The 23260-nt window shown below is 39.5% G+C and overlaps 1 protein-coding gene across 1 annotated transcript in view; it reads left to right on the top strand.

Moving 5' to 3' along the window:
- The window catches only part of SYT6 (synaptotagmin 6), a 329856-nt gene that overhangs the window by 289412 nt on the left and 17184 nt on the right, over positions 1-23260 (top strand). Inside the window, exon 4 of the mRNA XM_075264086.1 lies at positions 15605-15725. Within this exon, the coding sequence (XP_075120187.1) occupies positions 15605-15725 (121 nt within the window). The remainder of the gene's footprint in view (positions 1-15604; positions 15726-23260) is intronic.

The raw sequence follows: 23260 nt of genomic DNA, 5'->3' as shown, positions 1-23260 counted from the left end.
AGGGTCTGCACGAGTGGGTCTCTAGAAATTAACCCTTAGAAAGCCAGATTCTTCTCCCCTATTCTATATAGCTCTGATGACATTTCTGACAGTTAGGGTGCATTCACACGGAGTAACGTGCCACGTGACCTGGCAGGTATACGCCGTGTGAGATTTTGCGGGCAAAATCACGGCCGCAAAATAACACAGCATTTACGATCCATGCTCCAATTGAAATCAATGGGAGCATATATGGCCCACAAAATCTCACACCACGTATACGTGCCAGGGCACATTACTCTGTGTGAATGGTCCCTTAGTAGTCAGTTTTAGAAATGCCTCAGGTGATAGAATTTAGCAGTTTCATTGATTCTGCTAGGTAGGACTTTTGTCCAGCTATTAAGACACCACCACATATTCTATGCACGGGTTGTGGTGCAGTGTGACATGTTAAGGTGACATATTTATTTATCTCAAGGCTCTGTTGGCTGATGTCACTTGGGGGAATAGAACCCACTTGGCTATTTGTCTTGTTGGTGGGTTGTATTTTAGTAGGGTCAAGCTATGCAGAATGGAAAGGATGGTTACATTTAACCCTTTTCCCATTTGTGATTAGGACAGGTGCATGTTTTGACCCTTTGTGTGTCTGTATGTTTCGTGATTGAGTGACCCTAGTTTTTTCTACATTCTTTTAATTGTATCAATAAAGAATTCTATTTTATACGTACCTTTTGGTTAGGATTTACCTACCCTATACCTTCTATTTACTGCTTATGCATCTATCATGCCGCCAATGGAGATCACATGAACATTTGCAGCGTATAGATAAAGCTTACTGTTGCTCGCTCCTTCGACATCGCTATGTGTAGGAGCAATAAGGGGGCCATTCTATTGTGTATAGGTACACTGTGCATTGTATTCAGTGAAGAATCTCCCATACTCACCCTATGGTCAAATCTTTTCAAACAGAGAATCAATGGGGGTCCTGGGTCTCAGACCAATATTTGATATTGATGACCTGCCCTAAGGAAAAATAACCCCTTTAATTTAAAAGTAAAAAGTATGTAGGTTTTATTGTATGATTTAAAGGTGGTATCCCAGTAACAAGTTTGAAAACAGCGATAGGTTTGACATGTGTTTCCTGCTCCTAAGCACTTTAATTTGACTCTCTGTCTGTTCCCATTGAAATGAGTGAAGTGGTAGCAAATATTTCCGACTTGCTTAAAATTGTATAATTGGTGGGGTCCCAGACCCCCCTGCTCAGCATATTCCCCCCTTTCCTTTGCATAGAGGGTAGCTGAATCCCCCTTTATTTCCATATGTAAATGTATTAATTCTGTATTTATTGCAGCAACTCATTTTTGCAAATATGTTTGCATGGTATGAGTTAATATCTGTAACAAAAAAAAATCCCTAAAGCTAAGAATAATTCAACTCTGAGCTTTAATTATAAGGAATTATACTCAAACAGTCAATCAGCCTTTTTTGCCTGATGTATATATTTTAGTGCCGAAGCGTGTGGTTTCGATTCTAGGCAAGACTTCCAGCTGGCATCACAATGTCTGATTCAGCATCTCCTTATTTGTACAGTAAACAATGCTAACCATCCAAATGAATACATGACAGTAGTATAGCTGACTCTGTGACACTGGATGTAGTTATTAATGATGAAAATGAGCTGATTTCTAGCTGGAAACCAGTATATAGCAGTGGTATACTGGAGTTAGGATTGCTGACGTCTACTTATAATGACTTACAACCACTTTAGGGTGTTCTTTCTCTCTTTAAAGCTAAGAAATAGAACACTAATACCAAGAGTCATTTATATTCACTGCTAAAATGATCTTTTCATAACACTGATGTCCAATGAATACCAGTACAAAGATTCTGTAGCACAGATAAGAAAAAACAGTTCCAAAAAATATATGACCATTGCAACTATGATACTATGAAAGCAAAAAAGAAGCTCAGTGTACGCCACAATCTATGTACTGTGTTTCAAAATGAATAGTGCCAATAAACAAAACACAGCACCTTACCAATGTATATATAAAATATAACCATCATATTTATCATAGTTAAAGCCATATACACTGTCTACCAATAAGTATTTGGACATCCTTGCAAATGAAGATATCTGCGGTTGTGATGTACATTACCCCTTCCGTCGTTAAATAGGAAACAGCATTGGCATTAGACACATGCAAGATGCCACAAAGTGCAGAGTTGTCCGATTCTGAGAAAGGGGTAATTGTGGGGTACCACAGAAATGGTCAATCCTTAAGGGACATAGCAAGTGAACTGAATTACCCAAAATCAACAGTGGTCTATGTGATTACAAAGTGGAAGGTGAACAGTGATTGTCGGAATGTGCCCCGAGTCGGCAAACCCCCGAAACTGGGAAATAGAGATTGATGAGTGCTGGCCAGAGAAACCGCACCCAACCGATAGCTCACATACACCAGGAGTTTCACCAGGCATCCGGGAGTATTGTGTCGCTCAATACCATCTGTAAGGAAGCATCTGCTGGTTCTACCAACTACTGAATATGAAGAAATGTTGTTTTTCTATTCTACCGCAGGTGTCCAAATACATATTGGTAGACAGTGTATAGGTCTCAGTGGCACAATAGATACAAATCACAGTGCCATCCAGTGCCAAGCAATGCCCAAACCATAAAATGAGAACAATACAATATCCCCATAATATTGTATGATATATAATTTTCCCATAAAGCCATCTTGTACCATCAGCGCCAAAGTGCTATACTCTGCCCACACAAGTGTCAGGTGAAATGATTAGACAGTACTCTGCCTTGGGGATACTTCAGGAATTTTAACACGTATATTGACCATGAAATATAATTTAATGGATTTCAGTGACTTTGAACATACATTGTATTACTTATTTTCTGTTGATCCCACGTTGGAGACAGATTATTTAGAGCCAAATTCAAAATTCCACGTACTGCAGAGCTGAAATCTCCCAGGACTCCTAGATAATTCAGTTTTCAAGCAGAACTGGTTCTGGTGATGTTCATATTGGAAAGTTGGTTTGCTACCGTAAATTTGGCAACTGTTCCTAGTAACAATCAAGAAATCCTGACTGCTTGTCTCATGTAGATTTAATTAATTGCAATTAATCGAAAAAATAACCAAAATCAAAAGTCATCTCAAATAATCATTGTGAGCTTTCTTACAAATTATTTTGATCCATGCCATCCTCTCTCAGCCATTGCCTTGCTAAAGGAATGCCATTCACTATACACTATCTTATTGAGATCACTAATATGTGAAAAACCAAAAATAAAATTTATTGGCGTGGCGAAGAAATAGAGGGTATGACATGTATGCCCTTCTCCTTTGCTCCTGATCTTAGGGCTGGTGGTGTGTCTGGTTTTGACCAAATCTCTGTTTTGAATTTGTCACTCTGGTTCTGCTTACTGGCCCCAGGGCTGCAGCTAGTGTTTCTGTTGCCTGAGGCAAAAAGAGAAAAGGCATTCCCCTGACATAATATTCTCCTCCTACACAACCTGAATAAGAGCAGGTACTGAGAATTACCGGGCAAGGGAAGTGGTAACATACAGTGTTTCCAGTATACAACACAAGAGAATGTGACCATTCATCTTTAGGTATGTGTTTTGTGGGTGCAACCAGGAATTTAAGTTGGGTAGGGAATCCATGAGCTGCATGACAGTCAGACCTCCTTGGGGGTGTAAAAATAAATGTAAAAAAAAAAAAAAATCACCTCTCTTCCCTACAACACATATAAAAGTACATACAAAAAGTAAAAACACATACAAATTAGGAGAACCTGTCTCTGAAAATGCCTGGTTTACAAACTTATAGAAATATGTTTCTCATATGGTGAATGTAGCAGCAGGAATAATTAAAAAAAAAAAGTTATGGTTATCAGAATATGGCGAATCCAAGATTTTTTTTTTTTTGCACAGTTTTGGATTTCTTTAACAACAAAGCCTTTAAGCATGTTGTGCAAACACAGTTATTTTCAGCTTTCAGTCCATTGCACAGCATATTAAATGGTACAATTGCAAAGTATAATTTTGTCCCACAAAACTTCCCTCATATGGCATTTTTATTTTTTGGAAAATATATTGATTTTCAAAGTACAAACAGCAAAATATCCTGGAGAGGAAATATACTCGAGCATACACTCGAGTATAAGCTGAATTTTTCAGCACAGTTTTTGTGCTGAAAAAGCCTCCCTCGGCTTATACTCGAGGGGGGGGGGTCTATGACTAGTCACAATATCAATGTATAGAATCTCCCATAAAATAATGGGGGGAAAAAAGAAGCGTTAAAAAAATAAAAGTTCTAAATCACTCCTTTCCCTAGAATACATACAAAAGAAGAAAATAAATGTACACATTAGGTATCCCTGTGTCTGATAGTGCCCGGTCTACTGAATATAGGGTATCTGCAGTGCTCCTGTTTTGTCGGGAAGGGGTTAATAGCAGCAGTGCAGATACCCTATATTAAGCCAGACTGAATTCCAATTGGGGGGAAAAAAAACAGTCCTCAAGCTCGGGAAAGGGGCAGACAGACAACCAAAACACCCCCTCCCCTTCCCCAGCACCCAGCAACTACTGCACCCAAAAACTCCAACCATTTTAATTTTTGAAATTTTCCAGTAGCTGCTGCATTTCCCCCTCTAGGCTTATACTAGAGTCAATAAGTTTTCCCAATTTTTTGTTTCTAAAATTAGGAGCCTCTGCTTATATTCGTGTCGGCTTATACTTGAGTATATAGGGTAATACACAGCCAAAGGAACTAACACATATTATCTCCAAATCAGATAATGTCAGTACGAACAATATAAACAAATTGAACAATAGGATGGCTGTCCTGTTAGACATCGTTGTAAACTTACAGAAGAGGGGTGGCCTCAACCCATAAATGGGACTGGGCAGGGTTAAGGAAAACTACTACGATGCCCACATTTTTGAGTACTTGGTGAAAGTGTGGGGCTCCAAATGGGAGAGCTCTTCCAGCCTAGCAATCTGGGAAATTTTCCTGAGGAAGTGGGAGATAGGGGGTGGGGATTCTGAGGCCCAATAAAGAGGGAAAAAGGGGTTTAACTGTGGAAAGCAATTGAAGCCAGAATTGTTTACAGGACTTTGGTAGAAAAGCAAGTCAGTTTCCCATTCTCATAGTAGTTTAGAGTAGAAAGTTTACAAATGTTTCTTCGGGAAATGTTTCTGGAGAAACAGTGTTTCCAGCCAAGAAGTGGGGTGAGGTGCCATGATCTGTTTCAGCTTGCCCAGGTACTGTGCTCTAACAGACTGATATGTCAATAAGTGGCTAGAGGCGAGAAGCGTCTTCGCTTTAAATTCCGGAAGGAGTCTCATATGGTATTTTGAACACAAAAATAAAAAAGGTATGGTTTTTGGAAAAATTTAAATAAAAAAATGCCTGCATCAGGAATATGTTAAACATAGGATAACTACAAATGTATACCCTAAATGAACAATTCAGAGGAATAGATGAATACAAAGTTAAGATATGCCATAAAATTTGCATTTACGTGATTTTTTTTCTAAAAGAAATGAATTTGTGGCTTGTTGCTATGACTGCTTACATGGTCTGGACTATAAGGCTCACGTCTGGAGCCAAAGAGGGATTATGCTGATGAAAATGTGTTTCTTGAGCTGTAATCCTTTCTCCTTTAGGCACAAAAAGCTGTTAAAGGAACAAGACACGTAAAAACATTTTAATATTAGTTGCGCTTTTTATGCAAGAAATTATGTGGCACAAGTTTAGATTTTAATTTCTAAACTTGGTTTCATTTACTGATGTGGAATTGTATTAAAAATAGAGCTTAAGTGTACAAGGGACATAATGGATAAATGGACCGTACGCACATAAATACACTTTATTTCACTTATGTTCATACGATCTATAGAATATCGAAATCATTAGGGAAGTCCCTAAGACTCCACAAGTCGGAGACTCGTTTTGTGTGAACAGTACCGACTCTGGAAGATCTACCTCATCTATACATTTCATGGCCTACAATTAATGCCAGATCAGCTACTTCGGGGAAATTTATAGTAGGATGTGCCAGGCCCTGCCATAAGGGCTGACAACCCAAATTATTAAGCCAGAACTACACCAACCAGCAGGTTCTATCTGTAACGAAATTGTCCTTATGAACATGTGTTTCTATAGCTGTAATATTTCCTCTTTTAATCATAAAAGGAATAGACACCTATCCACAGAATCTATTTTGTGGTTATTGCCTCTCATCAGTGCAAAGCAGGGTACTAGCTGGCTGGGTGCTATATCATAGATGGGGGTCACACCATTTCCTCTTGTAAACTCTTGGACAGCACAATGATGAAGGGCATACACGAAGACGATGGATAGTGGTGTAAACGTTGCAGAGAAAACCATGGCATTTAGAAAAATATGTGCTGCAGACACGTGGAGTTTTTGGAAATCACAGCATGTCCATTATATCTACCGAAGTGCCGGTGGTTTCCCTATAGGTATATTTGTAACAGAAAGTCCACAGAAATTTAACTTTACGTGAAAAGTGCTGCGGAAAAAACTGTGATGTGTCATTGCTGCGGTTCTTCCCGCAGTGCTTTTTTGCTGAGGCCCACTACATGAGACCTTAGCCTAACTCCACTCATCTGCAACTAAGAACCAACTCACACTCACAACACAAAGTGGCTTAGATTAACACCTCTCATCTTCTAGAAACTATACATCTGTTTACACAGAATGTGGGTCGGAGAGTGGACTGTGCGTGGGGAAGAGATGTGGGATGAAGAGTGGACTCTTTGTGGGGGAGAGATGTGGAGTGCAGGGTGGACTGTGTGGGGGAGAGATGTGGAGTGCAGGGTGGACTGTGTGGGGGAGAGTGTGGGATGCAGAGTGAACTGTGTGTGAGGGAGAGGTGTGGGATGCAGGGTGGACTGTGTGTGGGGGAGAGATGTGGGGTTCAAGGTGTACTGTGGGGTGTGAAATGTGGGGTGCATGGGTGTACTGTGGAGACAGAGATGTGGCGTGCAATGTGTACTGTGTGTTTGTGGGAGATGTGGGGTCAGGGTGTACTGTGTGGTGCAGGGTGTACTGTGGGGGATGTGGAGTGCAAGGTTGACTGTGTGTGGGGGAGAGATGAGGGATACAGGGTGGACTTTGAGTGAGGGTAAGCTGTGGGGTTCAGGGTGTACTGTGCAGATATGTAGGGTGCAAGGTTGACTGTGGGTGGGGGAAAGATGTGGGGTGCATGGGTGTACTGTGGGGGAGAGATGTGGGGTGTAGTGTGTACTGTGGGGTGCATGGGTGTACTGTGGGGGAGAGATGTGGGCTGCAGGGTGTACCCAATGAGAAATAGATTGGAATGGGCAGAGTCCATTTGGGAATGGGTGGAGCTAAATTTACTGTGGCCTGCCCACATTTTGTCCCTCTTTCTGTCCTTTAAAAGTTGTATGTATCAGAATAAAGCTGCGAAAGCACATTGAACAGTACAAAATATATAAACCATTATACCAATCACATGCAACATTTTCCCAGAAGCAGAGCTCCTGTGGGATACCACACATGTACATCACTGCTCCATTGACCTGTTTTCTATGTAGGTCTATGAGAACATGGCTGCAATGCTCTAATACCCAACAGTATGCTTTATGCTAAAGGACTGAACATTAAAACAATTCTTTGGAGTAGGGCTTTAAAATGCTACTGGCTGTGTCTCCTAGCAATATGTTTCTATAACATATGCTATAAAATGTATTTTATTGGGGTAATTTATAAATAGTCATTTTATACTGGTTTTAATGAACCCACTTTAATGTACAGAAATTGAATAGCCCGAGGCTATCTACACAAAACATGTTTACAACCGCAATAAAATTATTGGATCTACAGCTTATGCCACATAGGATTCTGTTTTGATGTTTTCAGTTTGTCCAATGTAAATCAGCGTGGATTATAATCAATTCTGCTTGGTTTCAAAGTGATACGTCAGGCTTCCTGGCATTGGGGTAAATTCAATTTCATGAGAATGCTTGTATTCACCAGATGGGAATTTAGAATCGGCCTCTTAAGCTCACCGCAGGCTCTGCACATCTCTGACCATCTGCTTTTTTAGATCATTCACCAAAAACTTTGCTTCTGCTTTTGCTTTTCTTTCTTGTACTGAACATCATAGATTCTAATACTAAAAGACAGTGGTAATGAAATTCCATTAGCAACAGATCAATAAGGTAATAGAAAACTATCATAGAAATCAGATTCTCTAGGTAAAGAACATGTGTCTTTAGGGATGCAATTACAAGGCCAGATTTTTCATGTTGTTTTTGAAATCGAAACCAGGAGTGGATTGCAAGAGAAGAAATACCAACTACCTTTTAAAAAAAAAAAATATATATATATATATATATATAGGTGAATGGTGGGGGTCTGTGGATAATCGTCTCCCCCAATTTCTCGGCACCACTGTGCTAGTGTGTAAAAAATGTTTGCATTTGTTCCCACTATAACACATACTGATCTCTGGTCTACTTTAGCCTCTGTTCAGACTAGGGCAATGATAGGGATCTCCTTCTCAACTCCAGCAACTGTCTTTGAGTATCATAGCGTAACAGACACACATCCTCTATAGGGATAACTATTTTCACTCAATCCACAAACCACGAGTCCCGATAAAGGCTATAGGGGTACATTTGACAAGTATTTTTTGTATAACTTTTCAAAAATGATGGACGCTTGAGATCCGCAATCCAACAGCACAATGAAAGGCTGTCCATTGATACAGGCTGGTACTTGCGGAGCGGGTCCTACTAAGCTCTCAGGAAGCTGTTCCAAACTTGCAACCAATGGTGGAGTAGTAGAGTATCTTTTGGATGTCACTGGGGGGCCAGTACAGGATTCTACGACTCCCTTCCTCATTTTCCAACAGCCTATTCTTGGGGTGGGGAGGAGACAGAGCCTTTTGAGAATTTCACCTCGAGCAATGTGACTGGGATCCCTGAATGGAAAATGTTTTTTTTTTTTAGCACAAGGCCACAATATAACAAAAGGTGAAAAAAGTGAACAGTCTGTAAACTTTCCATATGTAGTATGACCTAACTTTTCTATAAAGGATCACCTATCCATAAATGTATTGGCATTGTTTGGCTTGGGGATCAGTGCTAAAACATGTCATTACAATGGACTCCAATCATGACTACATGAGTCTGAATTTGTACCTCTTTTCAGTAGCTTTTTCCAAAGTAGTTCTGACAATTACATTTTTTGCCATTCACCATACAGCATAAGTAACATGTTACATTTACTTTATGGGTCAGTATGATTACAGAAACGCCTATTTATTTTTTTATGCAGTAATTTTTCCCCGATATTGAATTTTATTTAGCATAATTAGTAATTATTAGAGTTGAGCGAGTACTATTCGAAACGGCCATTTCGAATAGCACGCACCCATAGAAGTGAATGGAAGCACTGACTTTGCCGGCGGCCGGCCGCTTAACCCCCTGTGTGCCGGCTGCGTACATTCATTCCTATGGGTGCGTGCTATTCGAAACGGGAGTTTCGAATAGTACTCACTCATCTCTAGTAATTATATGTGCATAGCCATTATCTGAGAGGTATAATATATTTATTTATCTGTTGAACTAGCTGAGAGCTTATTTTTTTGCGGGACAAGCTATGATTTTTATGGGTACCATTTTGGGGTTCATATGAATTTTAAATTACTTACTTTTAACATATTTTGTGAGTCACCATGGCAAAAAAAAAATCATTATTGAAGGTTAAATAATATGTTAGCTTTATTTTACAGGTGGTGTCTTCTTTTACGTCCCAATAGTTGACTTGAGCGATCTGATCTTCTGTTACTTCAGTTTGTATCTACTGTAATACACATATACTGTCAGCCTTTGCAGGGTATTCAATGAGCAGGATCAACCAGGTTTATTTAACTAGCAGACCCAGGATCACTGATCAGATCCCAGTCTGCCATATAGGGACATCAGCACCCCGATCACACTGCAAAGTGACTGCTTAGGGCCACAAATTACAGAAAAAACGCAATAGATGCAACGATCATGTCAGTTTATACCACAGGTGTTAGATAACAGTGTCAGCCATATGACATGACTGATGCCTGCTCAGCATGGTTTATACTCAGCTTCCGCTGTAATATTAAGGTGGCATACAGGAAACTGTTCCTGGATGTGCCATACTGATAAGGGGTTTACCAGTTTCAAACCAATATTGAGAGCAGGGGCGTAACTATTGGGATAGCAGTATATTTTGGTTTTTCTAATAGGCCGTTACCAGCTGGAGTAACTCCAGACGGTAACGGGTCCTATTTACTTACCTCTACTGGCTCCAGGCGGGTTTCAGCCTACTTGTGTGACGTCCCTGATGTCACATGGCTGGGGCCTGTGTTCTTATGCGTTGCGATGCAGGCCCAGGTTAAGTGATGTCCCGTACATCATTGAAGATGGCTTATCGCCAGGGATAGGTAAGTAACAATGTTTTTTATGTTTGTACCCTCCCCTGGGTCTCTGATTATTATACTCGGGGGTCTGAAAAGACCCCCAAGTATAATAATTGTTCATGGGTGTCCACAGTGGGGCATAATACTGTGTGAAGGGGCCACTATAGGGCACAATACTGTGTGAAAGGGCCACTAGGGGAAATAATACTGTGTGCAGGAGCCACTAGGGGAAATAATACGGGGGCGGGGGGAAGTTGGTCAGTCATAGTCTTTGGGTCTTTATTGCTTCTAAAATGAAAAGTTCTTCAATTTTCCAATGTAGTTTAAGGATTAATTCCTCAAGGTTTTCTAGATCTCTGCTTGCTGTCATTAATTCTGCCAGTGAACAAAAACCAGTGACGTACACACAGGTGCTGCTCGGTATAGTTACAGCACAGTGTTACAGCACAGCAATCAGACATCTGCCCGGTAGCGAACTGTGCAGCTGTGTGCTCATCACATGACTATGGACTGTATATCACATGACCATGGTTCATGGTCTGATTTATAACCACTAAAAACAAGCATATAAGAGCAAGCAAGATATAGAGAACCACAAGGAATTGATACAGAGTATATTGGAAAATTGTAGAACTTTTTTATTATGCAAACAATAATATTTGTCTCTCAATATTGGTCTAAAATTTAACAACCTACATACAGATATTCTTCATTAGCCTAATATAAAACCGCCATCCTATACGCTGACAGGCTAGACGCATTGTTGAGCACGCCATGCTTATTTTGATATGAGACTGGCAGTATAATGGCAATGTAGCAAGACTTTTGGCACATTATTCTTATAATTATACTCAGTCTATTTGGAAATCCACCAAGAACATTACTGAGACAGAGTAAAATGACTCACGAGTCGTGACTTTAATCAGAAAGGCCGCTATATAATAATCTGAATGTCGTATGCCACAAATAGGTGGATTCTCACAGCAGGGTAAGTTCAGATAAGCTTTCTTATGTTTGATGTTGGATTCCCTTTGCCAATCATAATTAATGAAATGTCTCAAACCAAACAGATTAATTTTTCTCTGCCCAGATCAAATATCTAAATCTTTTTAATCTTCAAGGAACTAAACTAATAGTTTTTGTAACCAATTAGTAAGTAAAATCTGTATCTTCTGTATATGACGATTGCCAGTCGACCCATGAAAGTGAATGGAGAAGTTGGCTATACATGCACGCCACTACTCCATTCACTTAGAGGAAGCTGTGGGACACTAATACTATATATAGTTGGAAAACCACCTGGGGCTGAAGCCCCACATTACGTAAACGCTGCGTTTTACAGTACCTGCAAAGTGGATGGGATTCTGGCTAATCTGCCGTGGAAAAGCTGACACATGCGTTTTTGTAAATCGCAGCATGTCCGTTATTCTTGAGGAAATGTTGTCATTTTCCATATAGGTATAATAGGGGCAAACAGTCTGCAGAGGTAAACTCTGAGAAATGGCAATGTAAAACGCTTTGAAAAAAATGCATTTCTGCCACGTTTTTTTTTTTCTGCAGTGTTTTTTTGCTGAACTATGCCATGTAGGGTCTACATAAACAAATAAATAGCATTGCTCTAATACAAGAACAAATGCAGCTAAAGACCAGTCTAGCATTTAAAACCAGACAATGTGACCTCTGCTCTTTTTTTTTTTTTTTTTTTTTTTTTTATCATCACTATCCTGTGCATAGGGGATTTTTACATGCAGTGGAAACCTACCTAAATCTGGCACCATAAAGCTAAAAACTTAATTTAAAAATAGTTATGTTACTCATATTTTCTAAAATAAAATAGGATTTTTTTAAATGTTCCATGTCACTTTTTACATTTTTTTTTAAAAAAAATTGTCAATTCAGTAGGCATATTCCTTGCAGTACTCACCTCAACTCAAGCGGAAATCTTTAAGCCAAATTCTTTGAAGTACCTGTATTGGAAACATTTTAGAAAATTGCAGAACTTTTCATTCTGCAATAAAGAAAATGTTATTTGCTGAAATTATAATGCCTCTTTAGTAGAGATGAGCGAATACTGTTCGATCGAGTAGATATTCGATCGAATTTTAAGGTACTCCAGATATTCGATTCCAATAACAGTAAAAATGTTTATGCTCTCCCAGCTTCTCTGGCCCTTTTTTTGCACCAATAACTGTGCAGGGAAGGTGGCACAGGAAGCAGGAAAACGTAGGCATCAAAAATATATGAAAAAGTAATTGGCTGGCGAAATCAGGTGACCTCGGATTTATAAGAATAGTATCAGCCATATTCATTTCAGATGCGGTTTGGTGAGCTAGGGTAAGACATCGTGAGCAGGATGAGAGAGAAAGTTTAGCTTGTGCTAGGCAGGAAAAGTGAAAAACAAAAGCTCTTTTCAGAGCTACACTGCAGGAACAGCGTACACATACACTGAGCCTCCCAAAGAAGCATCAGGGTAGCATCAAAGGATGGGGGCGGGCACGTGGACGTGGAAATCCAGCTGGAGATCCAGGGTGTAGTGCTGACGAGGCCTGAGCACCAGGATGGATAGCAGATATTGTGGACCTGCAACCAGCATGCCCCGTCCACAGTACTGACGAGACACAGTTCCATGTGTCTGTGCTAGCACACAAGTTCCTCGTCCTCCTCCTACAACACCACCACCACCTTCACCATAAATAAATGGTTAACCCCCCCCATTAATGTTTTAGGGCTCCCCCAAGGGCCTGCAAAATAATTTTTTAGGACTCCCCCCAAAGGCCTGCAAAAAAAATTTTAGGGCTCACCCCAAGGGCCTGAAAATTAATGTTTTAGGGCTCCCCCAAGGGCCTGAAATCTAATTTTTTATGGGTCACCCCAAGGGCCAAAAACTAAAACACTGCTGGTGCAAGGCTCTACTCATCCCAAGGGCCTAAAACACTGCTGGTGCAAGGCTCTATTCACCCCAAGGGCCAAAAAGTAAAACACTGCTGGTGCAAGGCTCTACTCACCCCAAGGGCCAAAAAGTAAAACGCTGCTGGTGCAAGGCTCTACTCACCCCAAGGGCCAAAAAAATAAAACACTGCTGGTGCAAGGCTCTAATCACCCAAAGGACAAAAAAGTAAAACACTGCTGGTGCAAAGTTCTACTCACCCCAAGGGCCAAAATGACAAAAACACTGCTGGTGCAAGGCTGAACTAAATTAAAGGGCCAAAAATTATGCTGGTTAGACGCTCAGTTCACCCAAAGGACCAAAAATTATGCTGCTTAGACGCTCAGTTCACCCAAAGGGCCAAAAACTCTGCTGGTGCAAGACTGAACTAAATTAAAGGGACAAAAACTATGCTGGTTAAAGGCTCAGTTCATCCAAAGGGCCAAAAACACTGCTGGTTAGAGGCTCAGTTCACCAAAAGGGCCAAAAACTATGCTGGTTAGAGGCTCAGTTCACCCAAAGGGCCAAAAACTCTGCTGGTGCAAGGCTGAACTAAATTAAAGGGCCAAAAACAATGCTGGTTAAAGGCTCAGTTCATCCAAAGGGCCAAAAACACTGCTGGTTAAAGGCTCAACTCACCCCAAGGGCCAAAAACACTGCTGGTTAAAGGCTCAGTTCACTCCAAGGGCCAAAAACTAAATCTCTGCTGTTTAAAGGCTCAACTCACCCCAAGGGCAAAAAACTCTGCTGGTGCAAGGCTGAACTAACTTAAAAGGCCTAAAACTATACTGGTAAAAGTTTGGAAAGTGTCTAGTTGATAGGTTGTGATATTGGGGTAATACTGGGACTTGGGCATGTTAGATGCCCCCAGACATGCTTCCCCTGCTGTCCCAGTTGCATTCCAGAGGTGTTTGCATCATTTCCTATGGTGTCATTGTGCACTTGGTGACCCTCCTGAGTCAAATTGTGGTTTCCCCTGAAACAAGCCTTTTTTTCCCCATAGACTATAATGGGATTCAATATTCGGTCGAATAGTCGAATATTGAGGGGTTACTCGAAACAAATATCGAACATCAAATATTTCACTACTCGCTCATCTCTATCATTTACCTAAAGCTAATGTCTTTTAACTTATTTTATAGCTCATGTGAAGAAATACAATATACAGAATTACTTACAAAGTTTTTTTTAAAAAAACATGGGTTTACCGATCTTGAGCTGATGAGTTACAGCCTTTAGTATAGTCCACAAGACGTCTTCAAGTTAAAGTGCTAACATTTTCCAACCATTTCTTACTTACTCCATGGCCCACATTTATTAATAGACAGAATTAGTTTAAAAATGAGATTTATCCCAGTGACACTTGCTGATAGGTTTGCTGCTTTCCTTGACTCACATCTTAGTTTATGCCAGTTATTAGTTAGCATACTTTGGGCAATTGGTGCAATTCGGTACATTTTTACCAGAGATGAGTGAACTAGTTCAGATCAAACCTAATACACGTCAAACTTTTTTAAAAATTTCAAGTTCGACCAGGGCCCAAACCTTGGCACACCAGGTCTAACCACTGAGGTCCAATCTAAAGAGACCACAGAATATAATAATTTCACTTCCAGTTGGCGCAACAGGGAAAACCCATGAGGCTCAGTCTAAAGAGACCCCAGAGTACAATAATTTCACTTCCGGTTTGTGACCAACTGATTCGACCCAAAACAAAATCTTAGAGTCAACCCGTCCAAACCCAAAAGGAAATTAATCTTCAGAGCTTTGCCCTTTTCAAGTAAAGTCAAGTTCACTTTTAGATAAAGTTAGAAAAATTTGCTGAGGCAACATTTGGGTCATTTGGTGTCAGGGCTGAGATGTAATCACAAAAGTAAATCTGCCCAATTGTTTGGACAATAATTTGTCCTGGAGGTCGAGATGAGCTGACACAAGGTGATTCTTCATTTAACCCATTTAAAAACTTGTCCATTATTGCAAATTGAACATGTTTAGTGTCAGTTTTAGTCCTTTGATGTAGCTAAGAATGTTTTAACTTATTGAGCTTGGGTACTATACTGAATTAACACTCTAGGGGATCAAACACACAGCCATGTACTATAAGTAGACTGGTAAAAGTCAGAGGTACAGTGAGCCAGGAAAGGGTGACTGAGTTTACTGTATTTATACAGCACATTCTAGATTTACAACTATATCTTAGCTTATATTTCTTTTATATTTTTGAAGGAAAGCGTGGACCTTGGAGAAATCATGTTTTCCCTATGCTATCTACCTACCGCAGGACGCTTGACCTTAACTGTGATAAAGTGTAGAAATCTAAAAGCAATGGACATCACTGGCTATTCAGGTATGTAGAATTATCTTGCAGTCTTATGTTGCAATGGCAAACACATTGAATGTTTTATCTGTATCTAGTATACTTTGCATTACGTTGCATGATGGGCAGATTTTCATATTTTTGTCATATAAAAACTATGTCTATATATTTCTGTTTCTATTTATATATACCATATTCAGGTATGATTTCCTCTTCCACTTTCACACCTATGGATCTTTAAAAATCATATATATTTGTAATACTATAAACTAAAGAACTGGACATCAGAAAAGTTGGTCGCCATCATCATTCTATGATCATATTAAAGGTGTTGTCCAGCCCTGGATAACTAAGTGACTAAAAGAGAAAAAAGAACACCGAGCAACCAAAATAGTGTAGATCTGTTACAACTTTGGAATCACAAAAAATGTGAAATGTAAGGAAGGAATAAGACCAATTGGCCTCTCACCTGGAATGGTTGTGAAAATGCCACAACCTCATAAAAAGCATGTAGGCAGAAGAGGCAGCATTACCGCTGACGACATCGAACACCAAAACCTTGGATGGGAACACAATGGACAGACTACCAAAAGGAATCAGGGTGGCGCACTCTGATCAAGCAGGAAGGACACATATAGGATTGTGTGTACACTTTATTGGAAGGGGAATCATAAAAAAAAAAAAAAAAATGTTTCTTAACCCTCCATGATCTCTACTCCTATGGCCCATAGGTTGCCCAAATATGTATATCTCAAATGAAACAACCTCTTTAAAGACCTCAGGAATACCCCTGTACCCCACTACCAGAGATCAGCACTGCAGCATATAACATTAAGAGAATGTGACTATTTTGTAGGTACAATATTTCAGCATTTGGGACCCCACTTTTAATTTTTCCTGGAGTGCCACTTTAACTAAAAACAGGCCTGGTGGTGGATAGTGGTATAATATAAACTGCTACTTACACACCTAAATCAAAGTAATACGGTACTTGATTTTGACCAGTACTTTGACCAATGTATGAATCTGCTATAAGAGCTATACAGTTTATTATAGTGTACAGTATTACACTTATACTTAGGCAGAGTTCCTTATGCTTATTTTACATAGTATGACATTTTACTATATGGGTCAGGGACACCAAGAGAAGGAATTGCAGAAGGAACAATTCATTGTAAATTTGCCCGATATGGCTGTAAAATATTTTGGAGTTTAGCTTATAATTCACAGTATGCTACCACAATCCAGGTTTATTTGGTATACAATATGATAGCACCAGATAGTAAGTGGTCCTACATGTATATGTAGCAATTCTGTCTGTTTTTCCAGAGTTTTATTCACAGGATTAGTGAATCTTAGTAAGAGCCACATAGAAGCAGAATATATTCCTTTATGCATAACCTTTATTTGAAAAATGATCTTGTAAATCGTGGTTGTGCACAGTATGCACCAGATTGATGGACTTATTTTTATTGTGGTAATAAATGTGGGTCTGTGTTCTACGATGAATCATTTTCTGCTAATCCAAAACAAATCAGCCTTGACTTTGGTTTGTACTGTCAAGGTGATGCTTCTAATTTATCTCAGGATTATAGGCACTTTGCTCATTCACTGTGTCACTTGGTAACCTCAACTAAAGAGTTATGATTTTTTAAACATATAATTAAAATTATATAGCATCAAATACAAGCTATTACTTGTACATTAGACATCAGATGGAGAGCTGGATGAATGTAGGATGATATCCAAAGTTTTGTCAAAGCAAATCAAGTATGTAATTGTATGTGTAGACAGTATGCATTGGTTAGTACTAGAGATGAGCGAGTAGTATTCGATCAAGTAGGTATTTGATGAATATTACGGTATTCGAAATAGTCGTACTCAGTCGAATACCACACGGTAAATGCAGTAAAAATTCAATTCCCCTCCCACCTTCCCTGGTGCTTTTTTTACACCAATAACTATGCAGGGGAGGTGGGACAGGAACTACGATAACGGGGGCATCGGAAAAAAAAAGGAAAAAGTCATTGGCTGGTTAAATCAGGTGACCTCCAATCTATAAGAACAGTGAGTTTCACATTCGGATCAGATGTGACTGTGAATTAGACTGGGATAGACGTTCTGCCAGGGTTAGCTAGCAATTAGAATTATTTAGGCAGGAATCTTACTCCAACAGCTCTTATAAGAGCTAAACTTAGATCTACCACTGCTTGAAAATTGTATATACACCATCTGTATATACAATCTTTTTACAACTGATTTTCCCCCAATCTACCTTTCCCATTTCCTGTCCTATACCTGTTCTAAGCTAGGTATATACTTGCTATACAGTACGCTTGTATACATCTAACATACAGTACATAGGTTTGTGCGCCCAATATACCTTTCCCATCTCCTGTTCTCTAACTGTTGTAAGCTGGGTGTATACTTGCTATACAATATGTTTGTATACATCCAACATACAGAGGATTTTGGGCTCTATATACCTTGCCCATCTCCTGTTATATACGTGTTTTAAGCTCAGTATATACTTCTAACATACAGAGGTATTTGGGCGATATATACCTTGCCCATCTCCTGTTATACTAGAAATGTATAAGGCTGGCGCAAAGGGACAGGACGGGGGTATGGAAATGCAGCTGGGAGCCAAGGCCGCAGTCAAGCTACTACGGATCCAATGCCTACTGGTGAGGGGCAGCCAGCATTGCGCTCTTCCACAATCCCTGGCCTGATGACAAGTTGGACCTGTGGCTGGAACTAGCGCTTTACGCCTTGGAGGTGCTGTCCTGCCCTGCCACCAGCTTTCTATCTGAAAGGGTCTTCTGCACAGCCGGTGGCATCATCACCGATAAGCGCAGCCATCTGTCAGCTGACAGTGCTGACCGGCTGACGCTGATCAAAATGAACAGCCAATGGATTGACCAAGGATTTGCATCTTGACCAGTGTAAAACCCCAACATGAAGTTCCATGTTTCTGCTCCAACTCACCAGTTCATCCTCCTCCTCCTCCACCATCACTGTTGAAAAACAAAACCACCCCATTAAGGTTCACCTCAAGGGCCTAATATTATGCTCCGACAAGGCTCTATTCATCCATAGAGCATAATATTAGGCTCCTACAAGGCTCAATTCATACCAAGAACATAATATTATGCTCCTACAATCCTGTGTTCATCCCAAAAGCCTAATACTCTGCTACAACAAGGCTCAATTCACCTTAAGAGCCTAATACTCTGCTACTACAAGACTCAATTCACCTTAAGAGCCTAATACTCTGCTACTACAAGGCTCAATTCACCTTAAGAGCCTAATACTCTGCTACTATAAGACTCAATTCACCTTAAGAGCCTAATACTCTGCTACTACAAGGCTCAATTCACCTTAAGAGCCTAAAACTCTGCTGCTACAAGGCTCAATTCAACTTAAGGGCCTCAATCTCTGCTGCTGCAAGGCTCAACTCACCTCAAGGGCCTCAATCGCTACTGCTACAAGACTCAACTCAACTCAAGGGCCTCAATCTCTGCTGGTACAAGGCTCACCTCACCCCAAGGGCCTGAAGCTAAGTTTGGGAGGGCTCACCCCAAGGGCCTGAAAAGTAATTTTCGTATGTCTCAACTTAAGGGTCTCTAACTTAATTTGGAAGGGCTATAATGGGATTCGATATTCGATCAAATAGTCAAATATTGAGGTCTACTCGAATCGAATTTTCAAATATTTTACTACTCGCTCATCTCTAGTTAGTATATACCAAAATTGTCCCAAGCAACTAGTGATCTGACAACTAGGTTAGTAGTACCCAAGGCTTATTGGTTTATATGGAGAGCAACCTTGAGATCTCTAGCAAGGCAGCCATTTTTATCAGGAATAGGCATGATGCAAATGATAGTTGACTCTTCTTTTATTTGCATGGATAGGCATTCTTGGAATCATCTTTCACATTTAGAAAAAGCATAGGAAAGACTGTGTTTGCATGTTTCAAATATGGAGTACTATATTGTGAAGCACTCTTACAGTAAGAATATGACATATTGATTTTTAATTTTAAAGTCTTGTGTCTTTCAGAAATTGTAAAATTTTACAATTAGACATATACTTCTATGCCAGTGCATAATGGGCACTTGGGTCCATAATACATGGTATGGTTCCTCTATGAGGAAGTCTATTCTATTTTAGATGCAGTGCTTTTAAGGATAAAATACCTGAGTAACATGGCTTGTGGTGCAGTGTACCATAACTTACCAAGTAATTAGAACTGAGAAAATGTTATATGGAATATAAGAACTGGCAGTAGTGATAGTCCACTAAACAACACAAGACTATGTACTGGCGGCTGCTACACAGTCATCCAGTAAGTACAACATAGTCAAACTAGGCAACAAGGAAACATTGCTTTTCTGAAGCCATAAAGCTATTGTGTTCCACTGACAAAGCAACAATATACACATAATTGACACATCAGCTAGAATTATATAGAAGGACAATGATTTTCTCATGTTGCTGACTATGGAGGAATAACAATGCCGTAATTTAAAAGCATGATCTAATGGCTGAAAAGCAGAGGTCTGAATCAATTTAATCTGCAGACATGGTTGATGTACAATCATCTTGACAAGTATGATATCCCATGGAAAAAGACTCACTGAGTAAAATGTAAGCCTTAAAGATGGAAAAAATATTTACTCTATTCTACTACAACTGCTCTCATTTATATATATATATATATATATATATATATATATATATATATATATATATATATATATATATTTGTCAGGATCTGGGGTGCTGGGTGGTTGGCACTGACCCAGACTTCAAGGTAATAGTTCAAGTGTTGAGTTTTATTCACTCCAAACACACAGTGACAAGTCCCACTACCAGCCTACCTTCCATTCTGTTAAAAGCCAGTGCATAGCACTTAAATAATGCTCAGAAAACATAGTTGTCTGCTGAGAAACAAACTCTGAATTTCCATCATCTCACCCATCTGAGCAATCTGGATAAGATGTACACCCCATCCAGTACCTTACCAGCCATCGGCTTACAATATTTATTCTATCCGACTACAACTGCTGTCATGAGTACTGCTAGCGAAGCACTATTACACGCGTGTGTGTGTGTGTGTGTGTGTGTGTAATAGTGCTTCTTTTGCAGTACTAATGACAGCAGTTGTAGTAGGATAGAATAAATATATTCATTCACACAATAAATATATACACACTAATGTGCAAAAGATGTGTAGAATGCTACAAAGTAAAAATACTTTCACAAATAGAAGTGTAAATTGTTTATTTTTTTTTCAATTAACAAAATGCAAACAAACAACAAACAAGAAATCAAATCATTACTTGGTGTGACCACCTCTTCCTTCAAAACATCATCAATTCTTCCCTGTACACTTGTACATATTTGTAACGGAACTCGACAAGGAGGTTGTCCCAAACATATCTTCTGTGGATGTAGGCTTACTTAAATCCTTCTGTCTCTCTATGCAATCGTAGACAGACTGAATGATGTTTGAGACAATGGAGACTGCTGTGGTCCGATCTTAGACTCCGCCTCGTCACAGATGAGCCTCTGGCAGAACCAGCGTTGATTGGCCGAATGCTGTACACTGTATAGCATTCAGCCAATCAACGCTGGTCAATGCATTCCTATGAGAAAAGTCAGTTCCCGCATAACCGCAAGCTGCCAGCTCTCCTGACTAGCAAGGACGAGGCTGCTGCAGAACCAGCGTTGATTGGCCGAATGCTATACAGTGTATAGCATTCGGCCAATCAACACTGGTTCTGAATTGAATCTTTACTGCGAATAGGAGTAGTATTCGAACGAGTACGAGTATTTCGAATACCGTAGTATTCTATCGAATACCTACTCGATCATCTCTAATGTCTATCAAGATCAACCAGGACATGGGAAACGACATTACATCCTATACATTTCCATAACCATCAATGAAATTTGGCCCTAAAAAGGCAATGTATCATTTTTTGAAGATGTCAGGTGTGACTATTGCGACCAGCTTGTAGAGTAGACTATTCCACAGATTCACAGTCCTTACAGATTCATAGTTCACAGATTTATAGTTTCAGCTGGATGTTGAATGAGGGAAAAGCTGCAGAATTTTTTTTCTTAGCTTTTGAATGCTGGAGGAGAAAAAGTAAAATATACCTTGGAAATATGAATAATGGAGAGGTAAGACCAGATCAGAGTCATAAATTCAAGTGTCATCAGTGTGAAAGTCATGTTAGAAGTCATGACTGAGTTGTAAGCCCAAAAATATTCCTAAAGAAGAGTTCCCACTGTGTCATTTGAAGATACAAAATTATCATTTGGTCATGTATAGCTTTCAATTTTTCCCAACAAGTTCCAAAGTGACATGAGCATAGTCTTGTAGTCCATGGAAACTAAATTTCTATTCAAGTCCTTAGTAAATAGACCTGGGCATTAAAGTCAATTATATTTTTCTATAAAATGCAAGTTATTATTTTCTGAATGAATGTCTAATAGTTCCATATTTATGATGGCAGAGGGTAATTGGTATATATGTTATACCTGCATAATTTAACGGTGTACCTTGTTGCTAAGTTCAGTAAATATAACATAATGTTTCCAAATGTAGTTACATTGCTAATTAAGCATATATGCCTCCGGCGGATTAACCATTTAAATGAGCATAAAAATCCTATTCAAGTATACATGTGTTTGGTTCTTACTTGATATGGCTAATAGGATAATGATCTGTAATTGGCAACAAAGTGCAGCGTGAATGGACCTAATAATTATACATGACAGTTGGGATACATTATCAGCTGGGAGAAGTCTCTCTGTCTGCATTAATGTTCTAACCTTCATGGTGACCTTCTGTTTTTCTACAATCCTGTGTACTTCGGTGATATCAATCCAGATGATGTGTGTCATAGAGTAAGTATTTTATGTAATTACATGTTTCCTTTGTGACTATAATCAAACAAGAAAACTGAATACAAAAAAGCTGGTATTATGATATATTCCCTTTAAAAGTAACTCACATCAAAAGGAAACGTTTCCATTGATCAAAGTTGGATCCAAATGTGTGTGTCTATCTATCTATCTATCTATCTATCTATCTATCTATCTATCTATCTATCTATCTATATTATAGATATACATACACAGTTCCTTGCGATATATATTATATATAATCTGTGTTTATCCTGTTTTGTATTATAACCACAATTGGGTTCTACATCAGGTTAAGCAATACCACAAAAAGTCCTCGCGCTTTGGTTGGAGTCTCCTTCGCAGAAATCGCTGAAAATTGTTTTGAAATGGCAGACACCCGACGGACACCTGGCAGACCCAATTATCATCATTATACTGTCCATGTGTAACGCTGTTTTAGCGGTCCAGCTCTCCATGTTCTAGAGCGATGTGTAAACAATGCTAGTGTGACCCTAGTGTAAGGGTGGTGCTAAAGGGGGAGCAGCTGCAACACAGAGTTGCGGTTGCAGGTTCTTTTACTTAAGTAGGTAAAATCACTAAGGGAGTGTTCACATGCAGGGTTTTTCTGTCCGCTTGAGAAGTCG

This window comes from Leptodactylus fuscus, chromosome 2 (assembly GCF_031893055.1).
Source record: "Leptodactylus fuscus isolate aLepFus1 chromosome 2, aLepFus1.hap2, whole genome shotgun sequence".
NCBI classification, from domain to species: Eukaryota; Metazoa; Chordata; class Amphibia; order Anura; family Leptodactylidae; genus Leptodactylus; species Leptodactylus fuscus.
The sequence above is the reverse complement of the archived record's forward strand: the minus strand, read 5'-3'. Positions and strand labels throughout refer to the sequence as shown.